General features: G+C 34.5%; 2 protein-coding genes across 3 annotated transcripts in view; both read left to right on the forward strand.

Moving 5' to 3' along the window:
- Positions 1-27,955, forward strand: part of CCSER1 (coiled-coil serine rich protein 1) — a 1,304,443-nt gene that overhangs the window by 136,289 nt on the left and 1,140,199 nt on the right. For both annotated transcript variants that reach the window (XM_057726476.1, XM_057726475.1), the window contains exons 2-3: positions 8,937-10,304; positions 15,475-15,659. In XM_057726476.1, coding sequence (XP_057582459.1) covers positions 8,978-10,304; positions 15,475-15,659 — 1,512 coding nt within the window. In that variant the 5' untranslated portion in view covers positions 8,937-8,977. The remainder of the gene's footprint in view (positions 1-8,936; positions 10,305-15,474; positions 15,660-27,955) is intronic.
- On the forward strand, positions 2,738-3,748 carry LOC130848248 (3-hydroxyisobutyrate dehydrogenase, mitochondrial-like). Its single transcript, XM_057726477.1, has one exon. It carries the CDS (start codon positions 2,738-2,740, stop codon positions 3,746-3,748), a length of 1,011 nt encoding a protein of 336 aa, XP_057582460.1.

Raw genomic sequence — 27,955 nt, forward strand, 5'->3', positions numbered from 1 at the left:
TGAAATTCCTGTCTATATTCTTTGCTACCTTTTTTCCTATGTATTGTCTGTTTCTTGCTGGCTTGTAGGAGCTCTTTCTATATTCTCAAATTACTAATGGGCTTGAATATATTTTTATATATTCACTGGAAATTTGTATTTCTTCTGGGATTTGCATGTTCATATTCTTCGCCCCTCCATTTATTTTTCTGCTTGAATTTTCTTATTCTTATTGATTTATAAGAATTCTCTATATATTCTAGATATCAATCTTTTGCCTATTTTATATGTTTCAAATATTTTTCCCATTCCTTAGAGAAATCTACAAATAGTTGACTGGCATGGGATACAAAAGACCTGCCACTGTCTCGAGGTATTAAAGTGCTGCAGATCCCGTGGGATTCATATGAAGCTAAATGCCATTTTCAACCACATCCTTGATTTGCTTTACTCCAGTGCTATCATGTCTTCTTTCTTTACTTTCTCCTGAGAGTAATTCTCTAATAAATTGCTAGAACAAGAATTCCTTGCTTAGGCTCTGCTTCTAAGAATCCTAACCTAGGACACTGTAAGGAATTTTTTTTCCAAAATAATATTTTAAGACCAAACCAACTTCTCCAATGTAAGAAATAATGAAAATTTTTCTTTATTAACAAACATATATACTTTTGGATGTGTGCTATCCTCTTTAAAGTTGCATATTTGTTATGACATTGTCATTGCTCAACAAATTTATCAAATTCAACTTTTGGGAATCATGTTCAGAGTCTGAGACTGTCTTTGAATGAATATTCATAATATTGTCAGTTATTTGCTTCTTTAAGTTTGGATTATTTTGTTGAAAGTGAAAAAAATAATACTGAATAATTGAACTCAGTATTTACTTAATAAAAAATTGAACTGAATGTAGGCAGTTGTATATATGTGTTTGTATATGCATATGTGTGTGTGTGTGTGTGTATATATATATAGTAGGATATTAATTCCAAGCCCCAAGCCCATTGACATATGGGTACTCTGGCATCTAACCTTCCTTTCTGTCCTATTCAAGATTGACTGGAAATGACAGTATTATTTGTTTACTAGTAGACAGAATTTAAACTTCAGCTGAGAGAGGTTGGTGAGGTTGTAAGCTAATTAAAGTGTATTTGGCTGTGAAATAGTACAAGTGTGGTTAATTTTTGTTGATAATTTATAGTTATTAAACATTTGTCATTTGCTAGACCCTGTTCTAAGTGTGTTTTTGCTTTTACTTATTAGAGCATCACAAAATCTTTAAGACAGTTGGAACTATTATCCTGATGAAGGCACGGGAGTTTAAATAACTTTTTAAGCCACTCTAAAGTCAAACAGCTCTTATGTGTAGTGCTGAATTCAAATTGAGATATTCTTGCGTGAGAGTCTATTTTCTAACAGTTACACATTCATTGTGTACAAATCCCAGAACATGAGCTATATAACTTTCTTTAAGTATAAATGTAATCTCATTGTTTACTTAAGCCTGGTCACATGTAGATATGACTTTTAGACTTCTTTCACTACTAACTTCTAATTTCTGGTTAAAGTCCAGTCTTTCTATGTTTCTGTGTTTCTCTTCTCCCTCTGTTGTCTCTTCTGGTCAGTGAAGAACTATGATTATACCTGGCTCTTTTTCAAGATTACATGTCTTTCTAAATATGTATTATGGTCCCTGTCCTTCTATTAATTCAGACAGGGAACGCATCTACTTCCTTAAATCCTGCTAGAATAGTCTCTTTGAAATGTATTCTCCTTCCCTATTGTAACTGTTTCCATTATCATGCAATTTAGAACCACTCACTCTCTTTCTCTTTTTACCTCGGAGATGGATTTATTGATTTAGAGATCCAGTAAGGGGCAATCTGTCTCTGCTTACGTGCCATTTTTAGGGTCAAATCATTTTGATATAAGCAGGCATTTCTGATATAAGCAGTTATTTGTATTATTTTCTTGTTTATTTGTTGAAAATAACTTACTGTATTCAATGTGGATAAATTATATGCAAACTTAATAAATTGTTAATTAAACGTATCCAATCAATTATATGATTTCTAACTCTTGCTACCTTTGGCTGACAATCTCTCTTTCCTGTGACCAGTCAATAACTCACTTGGTCCTGATCAGTCATCCTTTCAATGTATCTCATATTGTCCTCACTAACCCTGCTGGTTGACGTGGCCCTTGTCCATGTGTGTCAGTGATTTATCTGTTAAAAATGCCTCCATTTGTTCCCTATTTATTTAAAAGAAAACAATAAAATATTTTAGAAATACATTTCAAGACAAATTACACCATAGTTAAAGTAAAATTAGGAGCATGGGATTAATGATATACATTACTGTATGTAAAATAGATAAGCAACAAGGATTTACTCTAAAACACGGGGAATGATATTTGATATCTGTAATAACCTATAATGGAAAATAATCTGAAAAAATAGGTATATATAACTGAATTACTTTGTGGTACACCTGAAACTAACACAATATTGCAAATCAACTATACTTCAATTTATAAAAAAAGAGTATTGAGATGTAAATTGCATGAACTTTGTAATAGAAAGAATCTGAACTGGAGGGCTTTCCAGCTAAGCCATATGTCAGGCCTCATTTAAATCTGAGAGGCAGAGCGCATGCGCCTGCAGCCCCACCGAGCCCGCCCGCCGCACGGTGCACCCTGGCAGTCGGTGGGTGAGCCGCGAGTCGCGGAGGTCACCGTGGGGAGGTGGGGCGTGGGCAGCATGGCAGCCTCCTTATGGTTCCGTGGAGCCGCCTCCGGCCTCCTGTACTGGAGCCGCCAGCAGGAGCCTGCTGTGGCCAGCCTCGCAGCGGTGTGTTCTAGGTCAATGGCTTCTAAGACTCCAGTTGGATTCATTGGAGTAGGCAACATGGGGAATCCAACGGCAAGAAATCTCATGAAACATGGCTATCCACTCATTATTTATGATGTGTTCCCTGATGCATGCAAAGAATTTCTAGATGCAGGTGAACAGGTAGTGTCTTCCCCAGCGGATGTAGCAGAAAAAGCTGACAGAATCATTACAATGTTGCCCACCAGTCTCAATGCCATAGAAGCTTATTCTGGAGCAAATGGAATTCTAAAAAAAGTGAAGAAAGGCTCACTATTAATAGATTCCAGTACTATTGATCCTATGGTTTCGAAAGAATTGGCCAAAGAAGTTGAGAAAATGGGAGCAGTTTTCATGGACGCCCCTGTTTCTGGTGGTGTGGGAGCTGCTCGGTCTGGGAACCTCACGTTTATGGTAGGAGGAATGGAAGAAGAATTTGCTGCTGCCCAAGAGTTGCTGGGGTGCATGGGCTCCAATGTCATGTATTGTGGAGCTGTTGGGACTGGGCAGGCTGCGAAGATCTGCAACAACCTGCTGTTAGCTATTAGTATGATTGGGACTGCTGAAGCTATGAATCTGGGAATCAGGTTAGGGCTTGACCCAAAACTCTTGGCTAAAATCCTAAATATGAGCTCAGGACGATGTTGGTCAAGTGAAGCTTATAATCCTGTACCTGGGGTGATGGATGGAGTTCCCTCGGCTAATAACTATCAGGGTGGATTCGGAACAACACTCATGGCTAAGGATCTGGGATTAGCACAAGATTCTGCTACCAGCACAGAGACCCCAATCCTTCTGGGCAGTCAAGCCCATCAGATCTACAGGATGATGTGCGCGAAGGGCTACTCAGAAAAAGACTTCTCATCTGTGTTCCAGTTTCTGCGAGAGGAAGAGATGTTCTGAGTTTGCCTTCTGGCTGTGGACACTGTTGGAAACCAAACTCTATCTTGGAGCCCCTTATAGCTCACTCCACAAGTAAATGGGCTTCATCAAAGGTCACCTGTCTGCTTTTGATTGTCTAGGTCACAATAAACCCTGGGATTTTCCACCCACTTTTAATTGCTTATTCTTTGAATCTATTTAGCAAACACATATTATCTGAACTTTTTTTCCCTGCAAGCCACTGATAGTCTCTGCTAGCTAACTGATTGGCCTTTTTCAAAAGTTTGATTCCTGAGCATCTTCAGCTAAAATGTTGCCTACTTCAATCAGGATATTGTTTACTCCACTTTACAAATAAAACCATTTTTTTAAAAAAACAGGATAAAACCTATCCTGGAGGAAAGAAAAGAAATCGATGTGAGGAAAGGAGTTAAAGAGAGGGGAAGTTTAGTGAATTACTGCCTGTGTCCCTCAGAAAGTTTGTCCTGTTAACCCAGTGGTGGTATTCTTGCATTCTGAGGTTACTGGTTTATTTTCCAGGAGTTGATAAGGCAAGAGAACACCTTGCTGCATGTTATGTAATTTGGACTCTGTTACGTTATCTTGGTGTGTCCCTCTTGTAAGAACTCCCAATACTCAGCAAACTTATTTTTTATATTTTTGCTTCCTTGTACATTCTTACTACATATTTTTTTGACGTCAAAAGAATGATCTTTAGAACTGTTTCAGAGCCAACAATGATATGTGCTTTAGATAATTATATTATCCTAAATATAACCATATTATTTTGAATTGAAATAAATTTCTATGCTGATAATAAAAAAAATCTGCATCAAAATGATGCAATTGGATAAAGCTAACTTGGAAGCTTATTCAAGCTAATCTCTATTTAATTTTGGTGAAAATTCATCAATATCCTTTGATATGTTTACATATGAATTTGTTTTCTGCCATTGCTTTCTTAATGTTGAAAATTGTTACCTAGAGAGTATTTGGTTTCTGTGAATTTTCTTTTTTCCATTTTCACCATGTATCATTGATTTTCTTTTAAGTGTGGTCATTTAGACTCTACCTGGTTATTTTTTGATATCTTTTCTGAGAAAGAATAGAGCTGAGACTGTATTTTTTTTAAAGATTTATTTCATTATTTGTTTATTTATTTTTGGCTGCATTGGGTCTTCGTTGCTGTGCAAGGGCTTTCTCTAGTTTTGGAGAGCCGGGGGCTACTCTTTGTTGTGGTGCAAGGGTTTCTCATTGCAGTGGCTTCTCTTGTTGCGGAGCACAGGCTCTAGGTGTGCAGGGTTCAGTAGTTGTAGTATATGTGCTCAAAAGTTGTGGCTTGCAGGCTCTAGAGCACAGGCTCAGTAGTTGTGGTGCACGGGCTTAGTTGTTCTGCTGCATGTTCGATCTTCCCGGCCCAGGGATCGAACCCATGTCAGCTGCATTGGCAGGTGGATTCATAAGCACTGCACCACCAGGGAAGCCCCTATATTTAACTTATGCAACATTCCCCACAAACACTTCAAATATTGGTCATTGTTTTTAAATTCCAATAAAAATGTATACTTTAGGAAGGTTTATCACAAGGGATTAGAATACTGGCCCCAATTTATACACCTCCCCCTCCCCCAGAAATTTTAGAGGATTTTTTAAATAGAGTGATTGGGGCAGATTTTGATAAGTAGCTCATTTTTGTAATCACTCTATGTGCTACCATCATGCACCACTTGCTTGAATGCATTTCATTAAAAAAGGAAGAAAGTGCAAATTTACTCTGTACCAAGAAGACTGTTGTTTCTTTTTGATGTTGTACCTTCCATCCTTAAAGAAAAATCACTATGAAATATTATTATCTGTGTTCTAGTTCATGCTACTAGTAAGTAGCAGAACTTGGATTTAAACCAAAATTTTCTTTTATACTGATGGCATGTCTATGTAAAAGGTACCTTTTGTTTGTGTAGTCTTGTTTTTGCAATAATACATCACTAGTTTGGGGAGAGAGATAAAGAATACTCAGTACTATCTCAGATATGGACATCAGGTCCCTTCATCATCTTTGGCTCATTGTGAAAAATATGAGGGATGCCCAAATTCTAGGAAGATAGAAAAACGACAGAAAAGAAAAAGATGAAGGTTTTTTGTTTTTTTGTTTTTTGTTTTTATCTGCACAGATAAACATACCTGTTTGTGCATTTGATAATCAGTTTCCAAGATGATAGCTGTGAAATTCGGCAAGGTTATTTTATGTCTTTGGTTAATGGCTTTGGAATTATAGAAGAAAAGTATAATTTTTTCAGTATATCTTATTTCTTTAATATATTTTACTTTTACTCTAATTGTAAATAGGTAACATATTAATGATGCATATAACCCCTTGAACTAGAATTAACATCTTTCTCAACCATGCCAATTAAGAAATTCGGCTCCAAATTTATTTAGAATAGATCTACCATATATATTGTGCTCTATTAAGGGTAATGATAGTGTTTGCTAAGGTTGTAGAGATTACTGAATAAAGTATTTTCTGGGAACTTTTTGTTAAATTGTGGTGCTCAAGAACAAAGGATCCTGTTTCTTCAGTTGAGATCAAACTGAGTTTCATATCACTTCTAATACAGTCAGTCTGCCTCTGTGGAGGTGGTATTGTCTACAAGTTGGTGTAACTTTTGTTTAGTTAGACAGCATTAGAAGTATAATTAGAAGACTCTTCTTACAGACAGAATTTGTTTTTCCAAAGAAAAGTTTTATGGTAATAAATGTCCTTGGACAATGGGAAGGTCTAATTCAGCCTGTATGTTTTTAGGACCTATTATGGTTAAAGTGATTATGACTTATGAACCAAGAAACATTAGATGAGTATTGAGAAAATATATTTTATCTGACTTGCAAATTTATAAAAATATATAAAAATAGGTACAAGGTTTGCTAAGGAATAAAAGAAATGGTTATAATTATAATAAATTTATAATAAAAATAAAATTATCATGTTGTAATATATTTGTCTTTCATGAATAAGTTGAAGATGATTTGATGATATATTGTTATTCAACTTGTTAGCATTGTCTTCAAATGTTAGCAGATTAGTAGATTATTGATTTTACAGTTTGAAAGGCTTTCAATTAACTCAACTAAAAGTTGTAATTCAACATAATTCATCTCAAAATTGTAGCATTTATTTTTGGTAGTGAGACAGAAAATATGTTTGTGTTTGAAATGCTGATGTGTTCAAGTTAAAGCTTTGTTTTATGAAAAGTACTGATTGTGTATTAGGCACCTGGGGTCTCAAAGCAAAGCAGAAGTGGCCTTTGCATTAAGAAGCTTAAGGTAAAATAGTAAAGTCAGATAAATAAACAGATGTTTACTATGTAAGGTAATACTTAAGGATGCATAAAGGGGGAGTACTAAGTCCAAAATGGAAGAGAGTAGGAAGAGGGATCAGAGAGAGCATTCTGGAAGGGACCATGTTGTAGAAATAGAAGGTTTACCACATCAGAGTTACTGGAAAGGCATTCCAAGCAAATGGTCCCACATCTGCTAATGCCTTGACGGTGAAAGGGAACAGAAAATGGCAAGTAGTAATCAGTGCAATTGGAGAATGAAATGTGAAGAGGGGAATAATGAATCTGGAGACATAGATAGCATCCAGACTTTAAAGAGTCTTTCTAAAGAATATGGATAATTCCAACCTATGGATATTTTGTCTTTTTCTCATTTAGTTGGAATAAAGAACTTCCTTTAAAAGACTATCTGCATATAAAGTGAAACAAAAATTTTTTGTCTTTAATAGATTTTATATCTATTCCATGTCACCCCATTCAATGTATAAATATCTCTGTGTATCTATGATGTTTTTACTTAAAGAGTTTAGGAGTGATATATTAGTAGCAAATATGTATTGTAAATGGAAGTCTGGTTGTTTTCATTAAGAATTTTATTGTAATTCATTTTTCAGAAAATTTTTCATTAGTTAAATCCTTTGGATACTTTATTCAGTCTTTAATTTTGATTGTTGATACAAATGCAAGAAATACTAAAAAAAGTCAGGAAATATTTCAATATACATAAATTCTGAAGATATTTCAATAATAATGGTAAATATCTTGACATTAATACATTGAAGGCCCATAGGTTCACCACCAGCTGCAAATCATTATGGTTGATAATGCTCTAATTAGAGCAAAATTCTTCACTGGGCATTGAATGGAAATAAATCTTGCATATAAATAAGAAAATCACAGCTGAGAATGATGTTAATTAAAGCATTATTAAGAGTGAAAGTGTAAACAAAATTGTATTACTTTTTGGATCCATTTCAGAACATCTAAGCTGGGAGAAAAATTAGATAGTTTTAATTTGTGAAAGACTTCTCAAACTAAAATGTTTTTGTTTGTATTTTAAGCTTTCTTCAGCCAAAGCCTTGCAAGAATACTTAAATGTTTTAGACGTGGTTCACACATAGTTTGATTTGAATTAAAATTCAGTGAGTGCAATTAAAGATCATCCACTAAAAATCATGGAAGGCAAAATGGTTTTATATCATTTAGAACAAAATATCAAATATTTAAGATCACGTGTCTGAAAGAGAAAATATTTTCCATTTTGTCATACACTTCTTCAAGGACATGAAAGTATTTTACTTGATCAATCTAATAATTCATCTGTAGAGATGATAAAATGGAGGGCCTGTCATTTCATGTAGTATTTATTGTTAGGTAGTTTTGGTTGCAATAAACAACAAAATGAAACAGCATGATTCAAGTTGACAAAGCGGGGGTGTGCACATTATAGTTAAGGAATTAAATGAATTTTAGAAACAAAGCAAAACAAAACAAAATAAGAACCAAATCTACTAAATCTAAATAAATAAACATAACAAGTTAAGATTAAACAGTTTACCAAATTCTAGAACCAGTGTGAGTAGTAAGGCTGAGTCTTGAATAATAACCTCATGTCTCCCAATACAACTTTTGACTTTAAATATTCTTGGTCATCTTGAAGTTGTGGCACCATTATAAAATTTCTATGCAAATTATTGGCTATTTCATTACATTAAAATTAAGAAAATTCCTTAAGTATCAGAAATTTACTATTTATTATTTTAGTATAACTCAAATTCTGTGTCACGAGTGATAAACCAATATTATGTTTTAAAATGTCTTATTTATATTGAATTCTATTGACTTGTTCTATTTGTTTTAACTTTTCTCAGGCTGCTAAGTTGGCTATCACAGTGCAAGGCTTGGAGTCCCGATGGGGGACTCTGGATCAAGACGATCTACCCTGGTCTCCCGATTGCCAATATTCAGAAGGAGTATTAGCAGAAAACATGATTCTCTTCCTTCTTCACCCTCCTCCGGTAATACAGTCGGTGTCGGTGTCCACAGTTCATCTCCTTCCAGCACTAACTCAAGCTCAGGTAGTACAGGTAAACGCAGGAGCCTCTTCCGTACTCCTTCCATTAGCTTCCATCATAAGAAGGGGAGTGAACCTAAGCAAGACACTACCAACCAGAACCTTAGTATTTCAAATGGTGCTCAACCTGGTCACAGCAGTATGCAAAAACTGAGTTTGGAAGAACATACTAAAACCAGGGGAAGACATTCTGTTGGTTTTAGCAGTTCACGAAATAAGAAGATAACAAGATCTTTGACAGAGGATTTTGAAAGGGAGAAGGAGCACTCGACTAATAAGAATGTCTTTATAAATTGCCTAAGTTCTGGCAAAAGTGAGGGAGATGATTCTGGATTCACAGAAGAACAAACTCGCCGTTCTGTTAAGCAGTCAACAAAGAAGCTTCTTACTAAATCTTTTTCATCTCACTATAAATTTTCTAAGCCAGTTCCACAGAGCCAATCCATTTCATTGGTACAACAATCTGAATTCTCATTGGAAATTACAGAGTACCAAGAGAAGGAACCTGTATTACTAAGAGCTTCTCCGTCTTGTTCTGTGGATATAACAGAACGGGCTGGAAGCTCTTTACAATCTCCATTGCTTTCTGCTGATTTTACTACCGCTCAGACACCTTCAGAGTTCTTAGCCTTGACTGAAGATTCTGTGTCTGAAGTGGATGCATTTCCTAAAAGTGGAAGCATGGCATCCCACTGTGACAACTTTGGCCACAATGATTCTACCTCTCAGATTTCTCCCAATCCTGCTGCTGTTACAAAGACAACAGTAGACCTTATGGGAACTGTTCCCTGTGCAATTATGTCTCCTGGGAAATACAGGTTAGAAGGTCGATGTAGCACTGAATCTAATTCCTTACCAGAAATCTCTGCTGCTAATCAGAAGGAAGTGTTATTGCAAATCACTGAACTACCTGTTATGAATGGAAGTGACTCAGAGACTCACCTATCAGCAGATACAAAAAGGGAACATATGGTGATACAAAATGGTGAAACAATGTTGGCAACAAGCTCCCCAAGGAAACTTGGATTTTATGAGCAACATAAAGCAATAACTGAACGTGTTAAAGGGATCCATCCTATTTCAGATTCAAGGATAATACCCTCTTCTGGTGATCATCATATTTTAAACAAAACATCATATGGATATGATGCAAATCCTGCCAAAGGTATGCTGATTTTCTCTATATAATTGATTTGAATTATAATTTTTATTATAATTTATTCAGTTTTCTTATTCCATCTTATGAAACTGCATTTTTCTGTTTTCACTCTCTAAATATTCTTGCCTATTTATAATTTGTCTTAAATCATTTCTCTACTTAAACTTACTTCATTTGTATCATGCTGAAAATGTAATTCAGCCATATGACTCAGTTTTCTTAGTTGTGTAATTCAGATTCTGACCCACAGAAGAAGGTGGAAGAAAATTAATTTTATTTGCAATGTGGCTTTATCTAAAATAAGGACTCTTTTTTATAGTTCATCATAGAGTATTGGTATTTCTTAGTTAAAGAATAGATATAGCCCAACCACAATCATTGCAAAAAAATGTGTCATTTAAATTCTAGTTCCTCTTTTAACAAAGCTTTTATTATTAAATAGGATCCATGTTTTGGCACAAAAAGAGTGAGGGAAGGTTGATTTACTCCAGTCTGTTATTTAACAGAAAACTTTGTTTTTCAATGTAAAATTCAGTTCAAGAGAGTTGTTAAATATATAATACCTACTGGGCTGTATTTGTAATTTTTTATTCTTTTTTCTCCACTATGATTACTGCTACCACTGCTGCTGCTTTTGCTACTACTACTAACACAAATAGTTCTCCCAGCAATATGTCCCATTTACTATTCTGTGCCCTTTGGATGCATTAAGCTATTGAATCTGGAAGTGATTGAAATCACTACTATTATGGTAACTCATTCTACAGAAAAGACGATTGGAGCAGAGATAGGTTAAGTAATGTGTCTAAAGTCACAAAGTTCATAAATAATTGTTTAGGATAGAATCCCCCCATGAGGTAGGCACTAGTATGTTTCCCATTTTACACATGAGAAAACTGAGACCAAGGGATTATAGAGCTGGTAAGTAGCACAGCCAAACTACAGCTATCTCAGTCTAAAGATCAGGCTCTTAATAAGTAGGTTGTAGTACATGTCATGACTCAGGCTCTTTCCAAAACATTAAGAATAATACTAAAATATTAAATAAAATTTGTAATCAGTGAAATTATGTATTATATAATGTCAGGAATTGTAAGTTTATCTGACTTGTCTAACTAGTCTCTTGAATATAGCAATTTTAAAGTTTTAAATGCATGAATTAATTTTTTGTCTTCATATTTTTCTCATTTGATACAAAAATCACTTTTATACATCTGCCTGCTCTTTTCATTTTTTGATCTTGGTAGCCTTGTTTGTATTTTTGGATTTAGTTATGCCTGCTTAATGCTTTAACTGTAGTATAATTATAAGGATGATAATGGTGATGATACTGTGTGCCCAAAAATGTGCTAAGCAACTTGCATGCATTGTTTTATTTAATACTAACCAAAAATTTATGTGGCAGTTCTTAATAACTAAGGTTTAGAATTAAGTTAAATAACTTTATGAAATCACACTGTTAGGAAACAGTGGACCTCAGATTGGAGTGCAGGCAGTTTTTAAAAGAAATAGCGCACAAAATGGTAAAAGTGTAATTATTCCGATTATATCTAATTCTTATTTAGAAGTGATGATTTGCCTCAATGTCAGACTGAATATAGTAAATATTTATCTCTATGGAAACTAGGGAATGACCAACAGTTATCTTGCTGACTATTAATATGTTGACTGAGATCCTAATTGCAAGCTATTTAACATTAATTTCACTGAATTTGACACCATGGTGCTTGTTCCTGGACATTGGTTCATTAGTCATATTTTCTACAACTTGTAAAATAGAAAGAGACAGGCAAATAAGCTGGTAATGTCAAAAAAGGAAAAGTTGGGTGCATACTATCCTTCATTTTCATCAATAGGAGATATTTATCTACTATTCAAAAGGATTTTATAATTTGGAAGTTTAAAGATTTTTAAAGCCATTTAGAGGAATGTATTTTATGTAAGAAACAGTTGCTGAATTCCATAATACTAAATTTATTCTGTATTTATTATGAAATATGTTTAAGCTAGTATTTAATATACATCTGAATGTGTTAGCTGTGCATTCATATCAGAATTATTAATGGAATGTTGGGCTCTCTGGCAATTTAACTTTTATTCATTGGCTTAAAAAATTAATAAAAAGAACTGCATATATTGTCTTAATAGGTTCTAGCCAAAAGTCTTTAAACCCATAGATGAGCCCACACAGAACAGTTTTGTTCATTCATTCATTCAACAAATATTTGTTTTGGTACTGTTTTAGGCACTAAGGGTATACCAGTGAACAAAACAGGAATAAAATTCCTTCGTGAAGCTTACTTTCCACTGGGAATACTCACACAATTAACATACAGATAAATAAATATCAGGTGGTGATAACTGCTGAGCATGAGTTTAAAGCAGAAAAAAGGATTAGGAAGTGGGGAGTGTGATTGTAGTTTGCATTTTTTTTTAGCTTTATTGAGGTATAATTGACAAATTAAATTGTATATTTAAAGCAAAAAAGTAATGATTTGGTATATGTTACACTGTGAAAAAATCCACCCCCCCATCAAGTTAATTAACACATTCATTACCTCACATATTTACCTTTTTTGTTTTGTTTTTGAGAAATTTAAGTTCTACTCTTAGCAAATTTCAATTAAACAATACTGTGGTATCAACTGTAGTTACCTTGTTATACATTAGATCCTCAGATCTTATCTATCTTATAACTGAAAGTTTGTACCCTTTTACCATTCTCTCTCAATTTTCCCCACTTGCTTGCCTCTGGCAACCACTTTTCTTTTTCTATAGTTCAGCTTTCTAAAAAAGATTGCACATAGAAGTGATACCATGCAGTATTGGTCTTTCTCTATCTTGCTTATTTAACTTAGCATATCTTCGAGCTTCATCCATGTTGTCACAAATGACAGCATTTCCTTCTTTTTTAAGGCTGAATAATATTCCACTGTGTGTAGATACTGCATTTTCTTTATCTGTTCCTTGTTTCTCATACTTAGGATGTTTCCTTATGTCTGCTATTGTGCAGAATGCTGCAGTGAACACGGGGGTAGATATCGCTTTGAGATAATGATTTTATTGCCTTTGGGTATATTACCAGAAGTAAGATTGCCAGATCATATAGTAGCTCAGTTTTTACTTTCTTGAAGAACCTCCTGCTGTTTTCCACAGTGGCTGCACCACTTTACATTCCCACCAACAGTGCACAAGGGTTCCCTTTTTTCCACAAGTTCGAAAACATTTGTTCTCTTTTGACTTTTTGATAATAGCCATCCTCACAAAAGTGAGGTGATCTCTTAGTGTGGTTTTGATTTGCCTTTCCCAGTTGGTTAGGGATATTGAGCTCCTTTTCATGTACTTGTTGGCCATTTGTATGTCTTATTTGGAAAAATGTTTACTTAGGTCCTTTGCCCATTTTAATTTTTCTTTTTTTTACTATTAAGTTGTATAAATTTCTTGCATACTTTGGATATTAACTCTTTATAGTATATATGATTTGCGAATATTTTCTCCCATCCGATTCATTGTCTTTTATTTCTTTTTTTTTTGATTGTTTGCTTTTCTCTGCAGAAGCTTTTTAGTTTGAAATAGTCCTACTTGTTTATTTTTGTTTTTATTTCCTTTGCTCTTAATATCAAATCCAAAAAAAATCATTATCAAGATCACTATCAAAGAGCTTATCCTCATGTTTACTTCTAGGAGGTTTACAGTTTTTGGTCTTAACTTTCAAGTCATTAATCAATTTTGAGTTGATTTTGGTGTATAACGTCTCAGTTTCATCCTTTTGCATGTGACTGTCCATTTTTCTGACACTATCTGTTGAAGAGATTGTCTTTTCTCCATTATATATTTTTTGGTTCTTTGTCAAAAATTAATTGTCACATATGCATGGGCTTATTTCTTGGCCCTCTGTTCTGTTCGATTGATCTATGTGTCTGTTTTTATGCAAATACCATACTTTTTTTGATTACTATAGCTTTGTAATATAGTTTGAAATCAGGACATGTAATGCCTCCAGCTTTGTTCTTATTTCTCAAGATTGCTTTGGCTATTTGGGGTCTTCTGTGGTTCTATATGAATTTTAGGATTTTTTTTCCTATTTCTGTGAAAAATGTCATTGTAATTTTGATAGGGGTTGCACTGAATTTGTAGATTCCTTTGGGTAGGGTAGTATGAACATTTTAACAGTATTAATCCTTCCAATTCATGAACATGGAATATCTCTTTGTTTATTTTTATTTTCTTTCATCAATGTCTTTTATAGTTTTCAGTGTATATATTTTTCACCTCCTAAGCTAAATTTATTCCTAGGTACTTCATTCTTTTTAATTCAAGTGTAGATGGGATTGTTTTATTAATTTCTCTTTCTGATAGTTCCTTGTTTTTAGTTTGCATTTTTAAGTATAGTGAATAGGGTATTACTCGAAGTAACATACTAACAAGAATTAGGGAGTAAGCCATACAGCTATTTGAGAGGAGTATATCAGTGCAAAGACTTTGGGGTAAAGATCCCAGGGCTGGAACGTGCCTGTGATGCCCTAGAAACAGCAAGAGGTCTTGTGTGTCATAAGCAGAGTGAGCAAGGGGGTGGAGGACAGTAGAAGATGAGGTTAGAAAGATGAACAGGTGAGCAATGGGAGAGCCCCAGTGTGGGGGTAGAGACTAGGGTCATATCATGAGGAACCTGGTAGCCCATTGGAAATGCATCAGCTTTATGACTAGAGGAGCAACTGAGATCAATCTCATTTATGTTTTAAGTGTATCATTTTGGTTACCTTGTAGAAAGTAGATTGTGTGTTGATCAGGGAGAGACAGGTGGTAGTAGGTAGAGGCAGGAGGCTATTAGGAAGTATAGCAGTAATCAGGCAAGCATTGGTGGAGTTTGTGCTAGGATGTTAGTGGGAGAGGTACTGAGAAGTGATCAGATTCTGTATACAGTTGAAGGTAATGAGGACAAGATTTGCTTATATGATTTATGTGAGGTAGGAAGAAGCCAAGAATGACTCTGAAGTTTTGGGGGCTTCAAAGTGATTACATAATTAAATAAAGTACCACTACTAATTCAAAAAGTTTTCTGTGATTGAGAATTGTTGAATGACACTAAGAGTTTCTCATTTAATTTCAATGGAATATTTGTAAAAACTACATTTAGGCATTTATGTTAATTTTTATTTATTTATTTTTTAAATAGTTCTTGCCAGTAGCCTCAGTCCATACCGTGAAGGAAGGTTTATAGAGAGGCGACTGCGATCCTCATCAGAAGGAACTGCGGGGAGTAGCAGGATGACTTTGAAACCAAAAGATGGAACTGCAGAAGAAGTTAATAGTCTAAAAAAGCAAAGAGCAGGTTCATCCTCTTCAAAAATGAACAGCATGGTAAGTATATACATAAGTATATACATATGTTTGTATATAACAAAATAATCCCATATATTACTGGCATGTTCATGCCTCTTGCAAGATGAAAACAGACTGAAGAATAGACACCTATTTTTAAAAAATTGTAATATAATTGATTTACAATGTTGTGTTAGTTTCAGGTGTACAGCAAGGTGATCCAGTTTATATATATATATATATATATATACACACACACACGTATGTGTATATATACACTTTCTCAGATTCTTTTCCATTATAGGTTATTATAAGATATCGAATATAGTTCCCTGTGCGGTACAGTAGCTCCTTGTTGTTTATCTGCTTTATATATAGTAGTGTATAGACATTAATCCCAAAAGCCTAACTTATCTCCCTCCCATTCCCTTTGGTAACCATAAATTTTTCTATGTCTGTGAGTCTATTTCTGTTTTGTGAATAAGTTCATTTGTATCATGTTTTAGATTCCACGTATAAGTGATATCATATGATATTTGTCTTTCTCTATTGGACTTACTTCAGTTAATATGATAATCTCTAGATCCATCCATTTTGCTGCAAATGGCATTATTTCATTTTTATGGCTGAGTAATATCCCATTGTGTGTACATGCGTGTGTGTCACACACACACACACAAGTCTTTATTCATTCATCTGTCGATGGATATTTAGGTTGCTCCCATGTCTTGGCTATTGCAAATAGTGTGCTATGAACATTGGGGTGCATGTATCTTTTCGATTTAAAGTTTTCTCTGGATAACATGCCGAGGAGTGGGATTGCTAGATCATGTGGTAATTCTGTTTTTAGTTTTGTGAGGAACCTCCATACTGTTTTCCATAGTGGCTGCACCAAGTTACATTTCCCCAGCAGCATAGGAGGGTTGCCTTTTCTCCACATCCTCTCTGGCATTTATTATTTGTAGACTTTTTAATGATGACCATTCTGACTGATGTGAGGTGATACCTCATTGTGGTTTTGATTTGCATTTCTCTAGTAATTTGTGATATTGAGCATCTTTTCATGTGCCTGTTGGCCATCTGTATGTCTTCTTTGGAGAAATGTCTATTTAGGACTTAGGTCCATTTTTTGACTGGATTTTTTTTATATTAAGCTGTATGATCTGTTTATATATTTTGGAGATTAATATCTTGTCAGTATCATTGTATGCAAGTATTTTCTCCTGGTCCGTAGGTTGTCTTTTTGTTTTGTTTATGGTTTTCTTTGCTGTGCAAAAGCTTTTAAGTTTAATTAGGTCCCATTTGTTTATTTTTGTTTTTATTTCCATCATTCTAGGAGACAGATTAAAAAAAATAATGCTGCAATTTATGTCAAAGAGTGTTCTGCTTGCGTTTTTCTCTAGGAGTTTTATAGTATCTGGTGTTACATTTAGATCTTTAATCCATTTTGAATTTATTTTTGTATGTGGTGTTAGAGGATATTTTAATTTCATTCTTTTACATGTAGCTTTCCAGTTTTCCCAGCACCACTTATTAAAGAGATTGCCATTTGAAAGGAAAATTGGTCTGCATAGTTGATATCACAAGTAGGAGAGGCTAAGTTTTCACTTGATACTCTCATGGGTCATGACAGACAGAAGCAGACCAGGATAGCAACCCTTAAAACCTGTCTTCTTGCTTCCCTGGAAGGTTTGATATTCTTCATTCTAAAACAAGTCCCTGGGATATACAACCTCAGAAAAATGTTGATCATGAGAACACCTTCTGATAACATCATTTCTCCACCCTCTTTAGCCCCTAAAAAATATCCTGTGGTAAACCACACATATGCCAGTGCCACCCTTAGACTCTTCAGTGGATCCTACTCTGCCTGTTCTTCTACTGTTCTCCACATAGGGTGAGAATCCTTGAGGGTCAAGATGATATGCTCATCCAAAGCTTTAACACATTCCAGGTGACCAAGATTCCAGATTCCCGGTTCAGACTGTGGAAGCGTACAGATGAGGGTGGAAATGGGCTGTGTATAGAAGGATTGAGTCTGAGGTTGCACTTGTGAGCTAGGGTGTCTTTGAGATACTTGTATTAGCTCCCTCGTAGTGTAGGATACAGCCAGGGTGGGAAAAGATGCAAGTGGACTACAACCCAGGAGGTCCATGAGGACTCAGGCCTCACAAATATTGGGATGGGCTTGCCTTTTGGATTCATTTTGCTCCCTTTCTCACAAATGTGTCCTTTTTCAGAAGTGTCTTTGATTTCTAGTATTTAACAGTGTTTCTTTTAAAATGATCTACCTACCTACTTATTCATGGATATATGTGAAAAATGCTTGAAACTAAATCACTTATATCTCTATATATCTTAGATAATTATGTTTCAAATGAAAACATTAGGTCGTCTAATTCTGACAATTGCATTGTGAACACGCCTTAAGTTTCTGAGGCAGCACTAAGTGATAGCAAAACCATTATGCTTGAAGTTAGAGGTTCTAGCCATTAGGTCAGGCTTGGCCAGATTTTAATTTGGGGCAAATCAGTACCTACAAAACAACAAATAATAATGGGTTTCTTGTTTCTATTATGCTAAAAAATGATTATGTATGTGTGTATTTATATTTGTATATATAGAAAGATATTACATTATATTATATTCATCTTTCTGTTCTTTGCATTGAAAATATTATATTACTGTTGCAATTGATTTTTTTGTCTAATACAAGAACATGTTAAAATAGATTTACAGTTGATGCAACATTAAAAGTTATGGTTAATGAATTATTATGAAACATTTCTCTTCACCAAATCTATTTTTCCTTTATAAAGAAGTATTTATATTATTGTGTCCACTGTTTATTACCCTTGCCGAAAGTTGGGCCTGTATCTCATGTTTTTCATACTACATTTATATAATTCTCCTCTTAACATCATATAATTATTATTATCAGAATAACATAATTATTCTTCTCAGATACAATTTCAAGGTTTAAAATTTTAAATGTCAAATATAAAAATGTGATTTTGTTATTTTATTTGAAGCTTTTTATAAATTTTCAAAAAGTGGACCTGCAGTGATGTAGATCTTCCACTAGATGGCAGGATTACACCATTGCCATCATAGGGGAAAGGCTATGGAGCTTGGACAGAAACTCGGTTAAACTATTGTACATGTTTACTGGATTCACAGGTAAAACTTGTTGAAATAAATATTGACACCCTTGAATTTCCACATGAAACCTATCAAAGTTAGTTTATGACTTTATTTTTTTCCTTAGGACTTTGCAAATAGTATCTCAATCTTTATAGTTTAATTGTTAATTCAACATGCATGCGATGTATTATTTAACTCATAGCAGTATAAGGAAGAAATGCTAGGATTTTTAGGTAATTTTAGCTCTATGTGAAGCAAGTGACCATATTTTTAGGAAATGATAGCTTTACGTGTGAAATGGAGCAGACGTTTTCTATATTCCTCTTCCAAAATAATTCAGGTGAATATGAGTAGTTAAGAATGCATTCCTCTTTTCTTTTAGAGCAATAGTAGTAACATGTATTTTTAACACTTATTTGAACCAAGGGACTACTCTTAATGCTTCTCATACGTTATCACATTCAGTCCTCACAGTATTATGAACCAAGTGATTCTGTTATTGATCCCGTTTTGCATAAGAGGAAAATAAGGCACGACGAAGATAAGCAACTTTCCTGAAAACACAGATAGTAAATGGCAGAGATATGAGTTAGATTTGGATACTCACTGTCTAAATTTATTTATTTATTTAATTTTTATTTTATTTTTTGGCTGTGTTGGGTCTTTGTTTCTGTGCGCAGGCTTTCTCTAGTTGTGGCGAGCAGGGGCTACTCTTCGTTGTGGTGCATGAGCTTCTCAGTGCGATAGCTTCTCTTGTTGCACAGCACGGGCTCTAGTTGCTCGGACTTCAGTAGTTGTGGTGCACGGGCTTAGTTGCTTCCAGGCATGTGGGATCTTCCCGGACCAGGGATTGGATCCGTGTCCCCTTCAGTGGCAGGCGGATTCTTAACCATTGCGCCACCAGGGAAGTCCCTCACTGTCTAACTTTAAATCCTGCATGCTTTGGGGGAAAAGTAATGGATTTAAAATTAATTTTTCATTTTCCTTGCATTATTTCTGTATAATGAAGTTAACACATTTAAGGCAATCTATACGTGCTCTAAGTCTAGACTATAACGCTCTGTAAGGCATAAAAGAAAAGAAACAAAATTTAGTATATATTCTGGGTTTAAAATGTGGTAATATGTCTTGATGTGCTGATGAATAGTATCAGCGTCTTTACTGAGAGATATCTCATCAAAAAAGGAACTTTGTCACAAAAGAAGATATTTATGCTTAGAAGAAACTAGAGTAGTTCATATAGGTCATGAGGATTTAATTCTACCAGTGGGTTATGGCTGTATTTATTAAGATGCTGAGCGTTTCTGTGAATAGCCAAAAATATTCCCTAATAGTGAGATAGACCACACTTCTAGTGTTTTTGTACACTTTGGGGATGTTTCAATATGAAAGGGAAAGGGCAGGATGTATTAACGCTTTGAACATCAATGGCTCAGAAGAAATTAGGCTTTGCTTAAATTTATTATAAGAAATCAAATATATGTAACAATTTGATTAGCATTCAAATTTATTATGTATCTTCAAACTGCTTTAAGTAGAGACTTCTCTTAATTTTCCTCTGAGTAACTTTCTTGATACTTCCGTTAGGGTGGTCCAAACATTTAAAAATAACTTTTCTGAAATAGGCTCTTTCTTCCTAGAAACTTTTCCTCCAGATTTTGGTGTATAAATGCTTAAATGTAAGGATTTGTGTTGGTTTCTCCAGCGGCTTTACACAGTGAAGTCTAACTCCAAATATTTTTAAGATCCCTCTGCTCCAGAAAAGGTATTAACATGAGGATAGATTGTATGTGTTAAACAATATATAGAACCTGCTATCCCTAAAGGCAGGAAAGTGTCTGAGTATATGAGTAAGGATAAGCTAGGCTACATAAGAGCAAATAACCTCCAAATCTTAGTGACTTTATAATATAGATTTATTTCTCCCTCATGCTACATGTTCGTTGTGGAAGGTACTGGAATTCCATTCAAAGTCTCCTCCTTTCTGTATCCAGGCTATTGAAGCAGCAACTATTGCAAACACTGCCTTTCACTGTGGTAAAGAGAGCTCTCTGGAGGCATTGTCCCAATAATAAATGCTTTACCTGTGAGAGACTCATTTCATTTCCTCCTGCAACTCATTGAGCAAATCTAATCACCGGGCCCAAACTAGCTACAAAAGGGGCCAGGGAGTAGTCTCTTCCATGTGTCTGGGTAATGTAGACCCAGATATGTATCATGGGCACTAATGACTATCATATTCCCAAATAGTTTATTGTATCTCAGTTCTTTTAATTAATTGAGATTTCCTGTTTGCCTCCTTCCCTCCCTTTTGTCTACAGGCATTTAAAGAGCATAAAGTCATTTGATTTGATGCCTCACACTGAGCTCGTCATTGTGGTTCAGAAAAGAGGAAAACATCTTTGAAATTGAAGGATTCATTCTAACCACAGGTTTTGTCCTTCAAGATATGCTCTCTTCCTGATTTAAAGGCCATGAGATGTATATCTAAATTAACTTCACTTGACTCCAGATTGGAAATACTGCTATCTTTGGAAATATTTATTTTTATTACATTAAAAAGCTGGTTTGGAAAGTTGCATTAGCTTTAGATTACTCAGCAAATGCATCCACAAAATTGCCCTTAACCATCTGTGCTGAGCAATTCTGACAGCATTCACTTATGGCTACTTTTGCTCTAATACAGCTTGATTCCTCTCATTTGCAGTTTGGCATCTTCTTGCCTTTGTGTAGAAATTGTGAGTAGCATAGTAAGAACATGAGCTGTAGGACTTATCTAAAAGAACAGACCAGATTTATATTTGAGAAAAAAGTAGTACTTGCATATCATCACATCTCATGTTGTATCTTAATTCTTTGATATGTTGAAATCTAGGATTTAAATATTATTGACAATAGTTGATTAAGACTAACTAAGTCCTGTGCTAAATAGATAAGCACTTAACTATGCATTCACTGTTCTTCTGGGACCTACTTTTTTCCCCTTTGTTAGCGTTTTCTTTATTCTTTCATCCATCCATCAATTCATTCACAGTTTCTTTCAATAAATATTTATTGAGAACCTACTCTGAAGATGCAAAGATGAAAGAGACAGCCCTTGATGATTTTAGAGTTCCAGATTAAGAGACATTAACCTAATCTTATCAATACACCAGATTTAACCATTTTGACCATCATAAAATTCAGAATGGGTGCAGCATGCTTGATTTGGATTGTGACTATTGAGATCCAAAGTAAAAAAGGATTTAAAAAGGGCACATGAACTCCTGTATCCCTAATTTACATATACATTATCTCACATGGTCAGTTGACGCTATTAATTACGTACATAACTCCCTAGCATTTTTGGCTAATTTCTAACATTGAGGGTGATGCTACTGCTGAGCAGGAACTCTGGGAGGAAAGAAGAAAGTACAAAATTAATGTTTAAAGAATCACTTTTAAAATGTCCCATCTGTACCATCCACTAGGCAAAAGAGCACTCCTGGGTTTGTTTGATGTATGCACTTTCACACTTCCATTTTGTGGCATGAGGGTTGTTTGAGCTCAAAATTAAGAGCAAGTGAAAGATGATGATTAGACGATCTGATTCAAGAAATTTCTCCTCTGAATCCTGAAATCTTAAATAAGACTTTCAAATACGTAAAAATGTTAATGGCTTTTTGAGGGTTAAAATAATGATCTTAGCTTTTGATGTAACATTGTGAATGAAATTAAAGCTAATATCATTGCATGCTGCAAGGACATTTAATAAGAAAAAGAAGTCATTAATATATTTAAGACATTGAGGTCATGCAAATCATTCTCCTCAATCCTTATATATTTTAAAAAGGAAAATCACAAGTATCACTCTTTAAACATGCAATTACATTTATTGATAAGTAGTATATTAATTTTAGATTAATAGTCTTAATCCATAATGCCTGTATTGATTTTTCTAGTTACTAATGATTCTTTTCCTACCAAAGTCCTTCTAAGTTGTATCATGTGTATGGTACTCACCACTTAGTTATTTGAATATGTTGCATTTATTAGATTTCATTTAGTCTTTTAAATGGAAGAAATTTGTATATATTAGCATTTCTTTGGGCACTTAGTAAAGTACCTGGTGCACAATAAATATGGGTGAATTAAAGGTAAAATTGCTAATTAGGTTGTGATATATGTTCGTATAGATATGAAATAAGGCCTTTAGTACAATCACTATATGTGGTGTGCTTATGCACAGTTTTTGACATTTTAACTTATCATGCAAATGTACAGATATTTCTATGATACATTGTTTGATAGAACTGGTTTTTGATGCTAAGTACTTGATTGTGGCTATACCAACTTTGATATCGTTCCAGTAAAACATCATTCACTTTAGGATAATGGACCTTATAGAATGGTTTCCAGGATCATATCAGTACAATATTATGGACTGGCCATACAAAGAGGAAAAGAAGTAGTCAACTGTTTGTGATATTATAGGAAGACCCATTAAAACATATAAGTTCTATGTCAAATATGTCTGTAAGGTGATATTTAAAAATCCCCTGCCTATTTTATGTATTCCAACTCCATTTCTTATAAACTTGTAGATTCAGAATTGCCTTTAAGAAAGAAGAATTGAATAAAATATTCCATTCATTTTTTTTTCTTTCTAGCTTTTGGGATGAGTCATTTTTGTTTAAAAGCTGTCATAATTTGTATGTTTGGTGCACAATGCTATGAATAGCTTATTCAGAGAGTTAACTCACTTAATCTTAAATGACTTTAAAATCAGTTGTAAATAAGTGCAGTACCCTAATTATTACCATTTCTCTTCATACTGTTCACATGAAAATGTCCATAGCACCTAATTTTTCCCTCTGTGATTACATTATTAAAATTTACTATAAATGTCTTAGTTTTTTTGGGTTGCTATAACAAAATATCACAGATTGGATGGTTTATAAATGACAAATTTATTTCTCACAGCTCTGGGGGATGGGGAGTCCAAGATCAAGGTGGCAGCATGGTTCCTGATTTGTAGCCGTAATTCTCTCCCTGTGTCTCACCTGGTGAAAGGGGTTAGGGATCTCTCTGGAGCTTCTTTTCTGCAAACACTAATCCCACTCATGAGGGGTCCACCCTCGTGACTTAAGCACCTCCCAGACCCCCCCACCCCACCCCCATACCATCATCTTTGGGGATTAGAATTTCAACATATGAATTTGGGGGGAACACAAACATTCAGGCCATAGCAATAAGCAATCACATTGTAATAATAGCAATACTTGAATATATTAAAAGCTTTATTAAGAACAGTACATATTTGTATTTACTATTATTTATTAAGGAAATATTAAGAAGGACAATAGTAGAAGAAAACTAAAGATTTTTTTTCTCTAACCACACGGTATCTAGGATACCCATTAGACAGTTTATACCCCTCTGAAATTAAGAAATTGGAAAGTTAAGGTTGTTTACCTTTTACTCTTGGGATTAGAATGCAAAGATGACAGTTTTACTTTTAATTTGATCAGTTCATCTCAATTTTCTGTAAGATGAAAACTATTTTATGTCTTGTTTAGGTAACCCCATGAGCTGACACAGCTTTCATAGCATGAGAAAGAATATTTATTGATTCAGGATCTGTGACAAATCTCTGACTATCTGAACAGCTGCACAGTGTGTAACATAGAAGTGACCTTGAGTAAAATAACTATCTTTTCTGAGGAGATAGTTGTTGGAATTAGGAGTTTTTACATTGTTCTAGTTACACAATAAAGAAAAAAATTATTCTTCCTAGAATTACTCTATTATTTTAAAATTTAAATACAACATATTGAATTAATTTTAGTAAATTAAAAAAGCAAAACAAATTTTGACTTCCAAGGTCAAGAAATATATTATTGTTGTAGGATTATATCTAATATTATACATTACAGACAGACATTTATAATTATCTCACAAATCATCATACTTGCAATTCAGGATAAGAGTGTGATTTACAAATGAATCACTCATATACATTTCACACTTTTCTTATGTGATGATATTTTTGTTTAGTCATTCCTAATTTAGAGCAGCTGTCATTTTATCACTTTTATAATTTAATTCAGTGATCATTTCACGCTAGTGCTAAAAGTTTGCTTTGAAATTCCTTCTTTGTTTGTATCTTCTATTATTCTAAGCTTGTTGCATTCAACTGGAAACAACTCAAGTACCTTTTTTTTTTTGTTCCATCCCTTAGGCTCTTTGTTGTATACATTTGTTATTCCCTTACAAGATTGTGATTTTATTGCTTGGCTAGTTGTCTTCAGCACTACCCAATGATTAGTGTATGTGTCAATGAGAAACACAAAGAATTTTTTTTGTCAAGAGAGACTTAACATGAATCAGAGCTTCTATCCATTGTCAAGAGGCACAGGTGGAGCAGGGAGAGATCTGGAATACCATCCAGCTCCCGAGCTCCTTTCTGCATTTAGTGGGCCCTGGCCCAGATTGTTGGATAAAGTTTGGATTGTTAAATGTATATAATCACCTCATTGACACAGAAAGAGCCAATCAATACAAAACATCTCATTTTTTATTTTTAATTATAGTCATCATGCTGTACACTATATCCCCAGAACTTATTTATCGTATAACTAGAAGTTTTCCCTTTTGACCACATGAAACGTCTCTGCTTGATACTCAAATAGTTAGGCAGACATTTTCCAGGGAGTCATATCCCATAAATCTCTAAGTTCTAGCTTTATTTTTCAGAAGCCAGTCCCACTTAAACTCCTTTACTAGTAAAAACCATCTAGTATTGCAGTTTGTTTGTTTGCTAATTAGGTCTGTCAGTACTGTGTTTATAATATTACACCAGATCCCCGCCTTTTTACTTTCCAGGAAGCAAACTTCCTGGAACCCTGTCTCAGAAAAAATGGATCACAGGCCAATTGTTTATCTCAGGTACCAAGTGTAAGCTTTAAACACCCTTCTCAAACTATCCAGTTCTTGAAACCCTCTCAGTCTTTTTCCCATCAGTCCTTCATTTCCTCTGATCTTAGAGAGATATGTGTCCCTGCATTCTTTAAAAGCATTTGTTTCTACTTGTCTTCCTTATTTCCCCTCCTTACCTCCTTAAGTACAGTTATCATCAGTATGTCTGTTATGTTTGCTTCTCTGGTTTCTTTTCCATCTCTTCACCCCTCTCAGTTTACAACACTGCCAAGTTTCTCAGCCTGAAGGAAAATAAACACAAATTAAAAATGTTCTATATCCTGCTTGCTCCTAAAGTTCTCCTCCCTGTTCTTCTTTTCTACTACAAAGCAAACTTTTCTGAGAGAATAGCCTTCTCTTGCCAAATTCATTTCCTCACTGCCCACAGAGTCCTCAATTTCATGTTTTATTAGTTCTTGTATGTTTCTCAGCCTTGGCGCTATTGACATTTTGTCCTGGATAGTTTTGTTGGGGAGGGCTGTCTTGTGCGCTGTAAGGTGTTTAATGGCATCTCTGACCCCTACCCATAAAATGCCAGTAGAGCCCTCAAATTGTGACAACTGGACATATCCCCAGGTGTTGCAAAATATGCCTTGGTAGACAAAAATCACCCCAATAGAGAGCTTTTCTAAAGTTGTCAGTGACTTTGCCAGTTTTCATATTCTTTTTTTCAATCTTCATCTTTGTTGACTTCTGTTGTTCAGCATCTAACACTGTTGAGGACCCTGTACACTCATCACTTCTCCTTTTGGAGTGTTAACTCTCCTCTGATTATTTTCCCTTTCTCCTTTCAGACTCTTTTGCAAGCTGCTTTTTCATACCCACACTCTAAACAGATATTACTTGGCTTTTGGTCCTTGACTTTTTTTTTTCAGTTTTTTATCTGAAAACTTGAGATGTAGGTGAAATAATATGTGGATTCCAAATGAAAAGGCTGAGAATTTCTAATATATCAGAAGTCTGACAAAGCCAATGTGCATTGAAAAGCACAATATATTAGATTTATGGCAATAGAATGAGGGCTTGTGTAAAAGCTATTTGCATACGGAAAGTAGTTGAGAATCCAAGGACTAAAACTTTGGAGTGGATCTGGAAAAATATGCAGAGAAATGACTTTTGCCCTCATAGTTTATGGCTTCTCTCCCTTTTTTCCCCCGTTTATGTTACTATCCTATTTCAGTTTTTATACACTTATATTTCAGCCTCCTTTTAACGTACTCCAATGATTCTCAATCCTTCCCCTCTGTTTCTAAAGTCATATTGGATAAGCAGCAATTATTGATATATCTCTTAAACTAGGGCCTCCCTGTTAGAGTCTGTAATATGTTACAGTAATTAAGTTTACCTTCTCTACTATCACCCACAATTATGCATTTTCTTGGTTTGGTTTTGTTTTCAAATTGACAGCAGCTTAAGTTGAGCAAAAGACAGACAGTGGCAAAAGTTATGTGCATTGTGTAAGCAGTGTATATTTGACCTTCCAGGACACTTGGCAACTACCAGAGGACCACACATAGCCCACTTCTGTCTTATTCTCTTGCCTTTCACTGCTCTTTCTGCTTTGTCTCCTTCAGAGCTTCCTGTGGATTGTGCCTCAGGCTGGCTGTGGTCCAAGAGGAACTTGTGGTGTGCAGTGTGTGTGCTCAAAGGGGAGGGTGCAGTTTTTAGCATGACTTCAGACAGGAAGAAAATCAATAAAATATCTGTAGTTCCCTGATTATAAGAAAAGTAGTAATTTAATAAAAAAGTAGTAAATTAATAAATTCTTAACTTTATATTTTCCTATTATAATTCTTATAAGATATTATAAGATATTTCCCTTCTAATATTTAATATAAGAATGTGCATTTTTATTTTCTCTTTGTAAAACTTGTCTGGAATAAAATCATATTGCTTGAGAACCAAAGGCAAACTATTTCTCCTAACACACAAACATGATTAAAATAGACAAATTTACAAAATAGGAGTTCTTTTTCTGTCAGTTAAGCATAACTTTAATTTTTTAAGTAAGCAAGTATGGTGTGATAAAAGGAGCAAGCAATTTGGAAAAGGATATCAAATTCCAGTCTCATTTCTTTCACTTAATAATACTACCCACCTATAGAGTTGTTGTAAGGATCAAATAGTGTATTTTATGTGGAAAGGCTTTCTAAATTTTAAAGTGGTCTATTGATGAAAATGACATATATTTATTAATAACATGGATTAAAGCCAGAAACTGAAATTAAATAGTA

Source organism: Hippopotamus amphibius, chromosome 3 (assembly GCF_030028045.1).
Source record: "Hippopotamus amphibius kiboko isolate mHipAmp2 chromosome 3, mHipAmp2.hap2, whole genome shotgun sequence".
NCBI lineage: Eukaryota > Metazoa > Chordata > Mammalia > Artiodactyla > Hippopotamidae > Hippopotamus > Hippopotamus amphibius.

What these genes read in the sequence shown, in the direction of transcription:
- LOC130848248 (XM_057726477.1), top strand. Translation starts at nt 2,738, where the DNA reads ATGGCAGCCTCCTTATGGTTCCGTGGAGCCGCCTCCGGCCTCCTGTAC.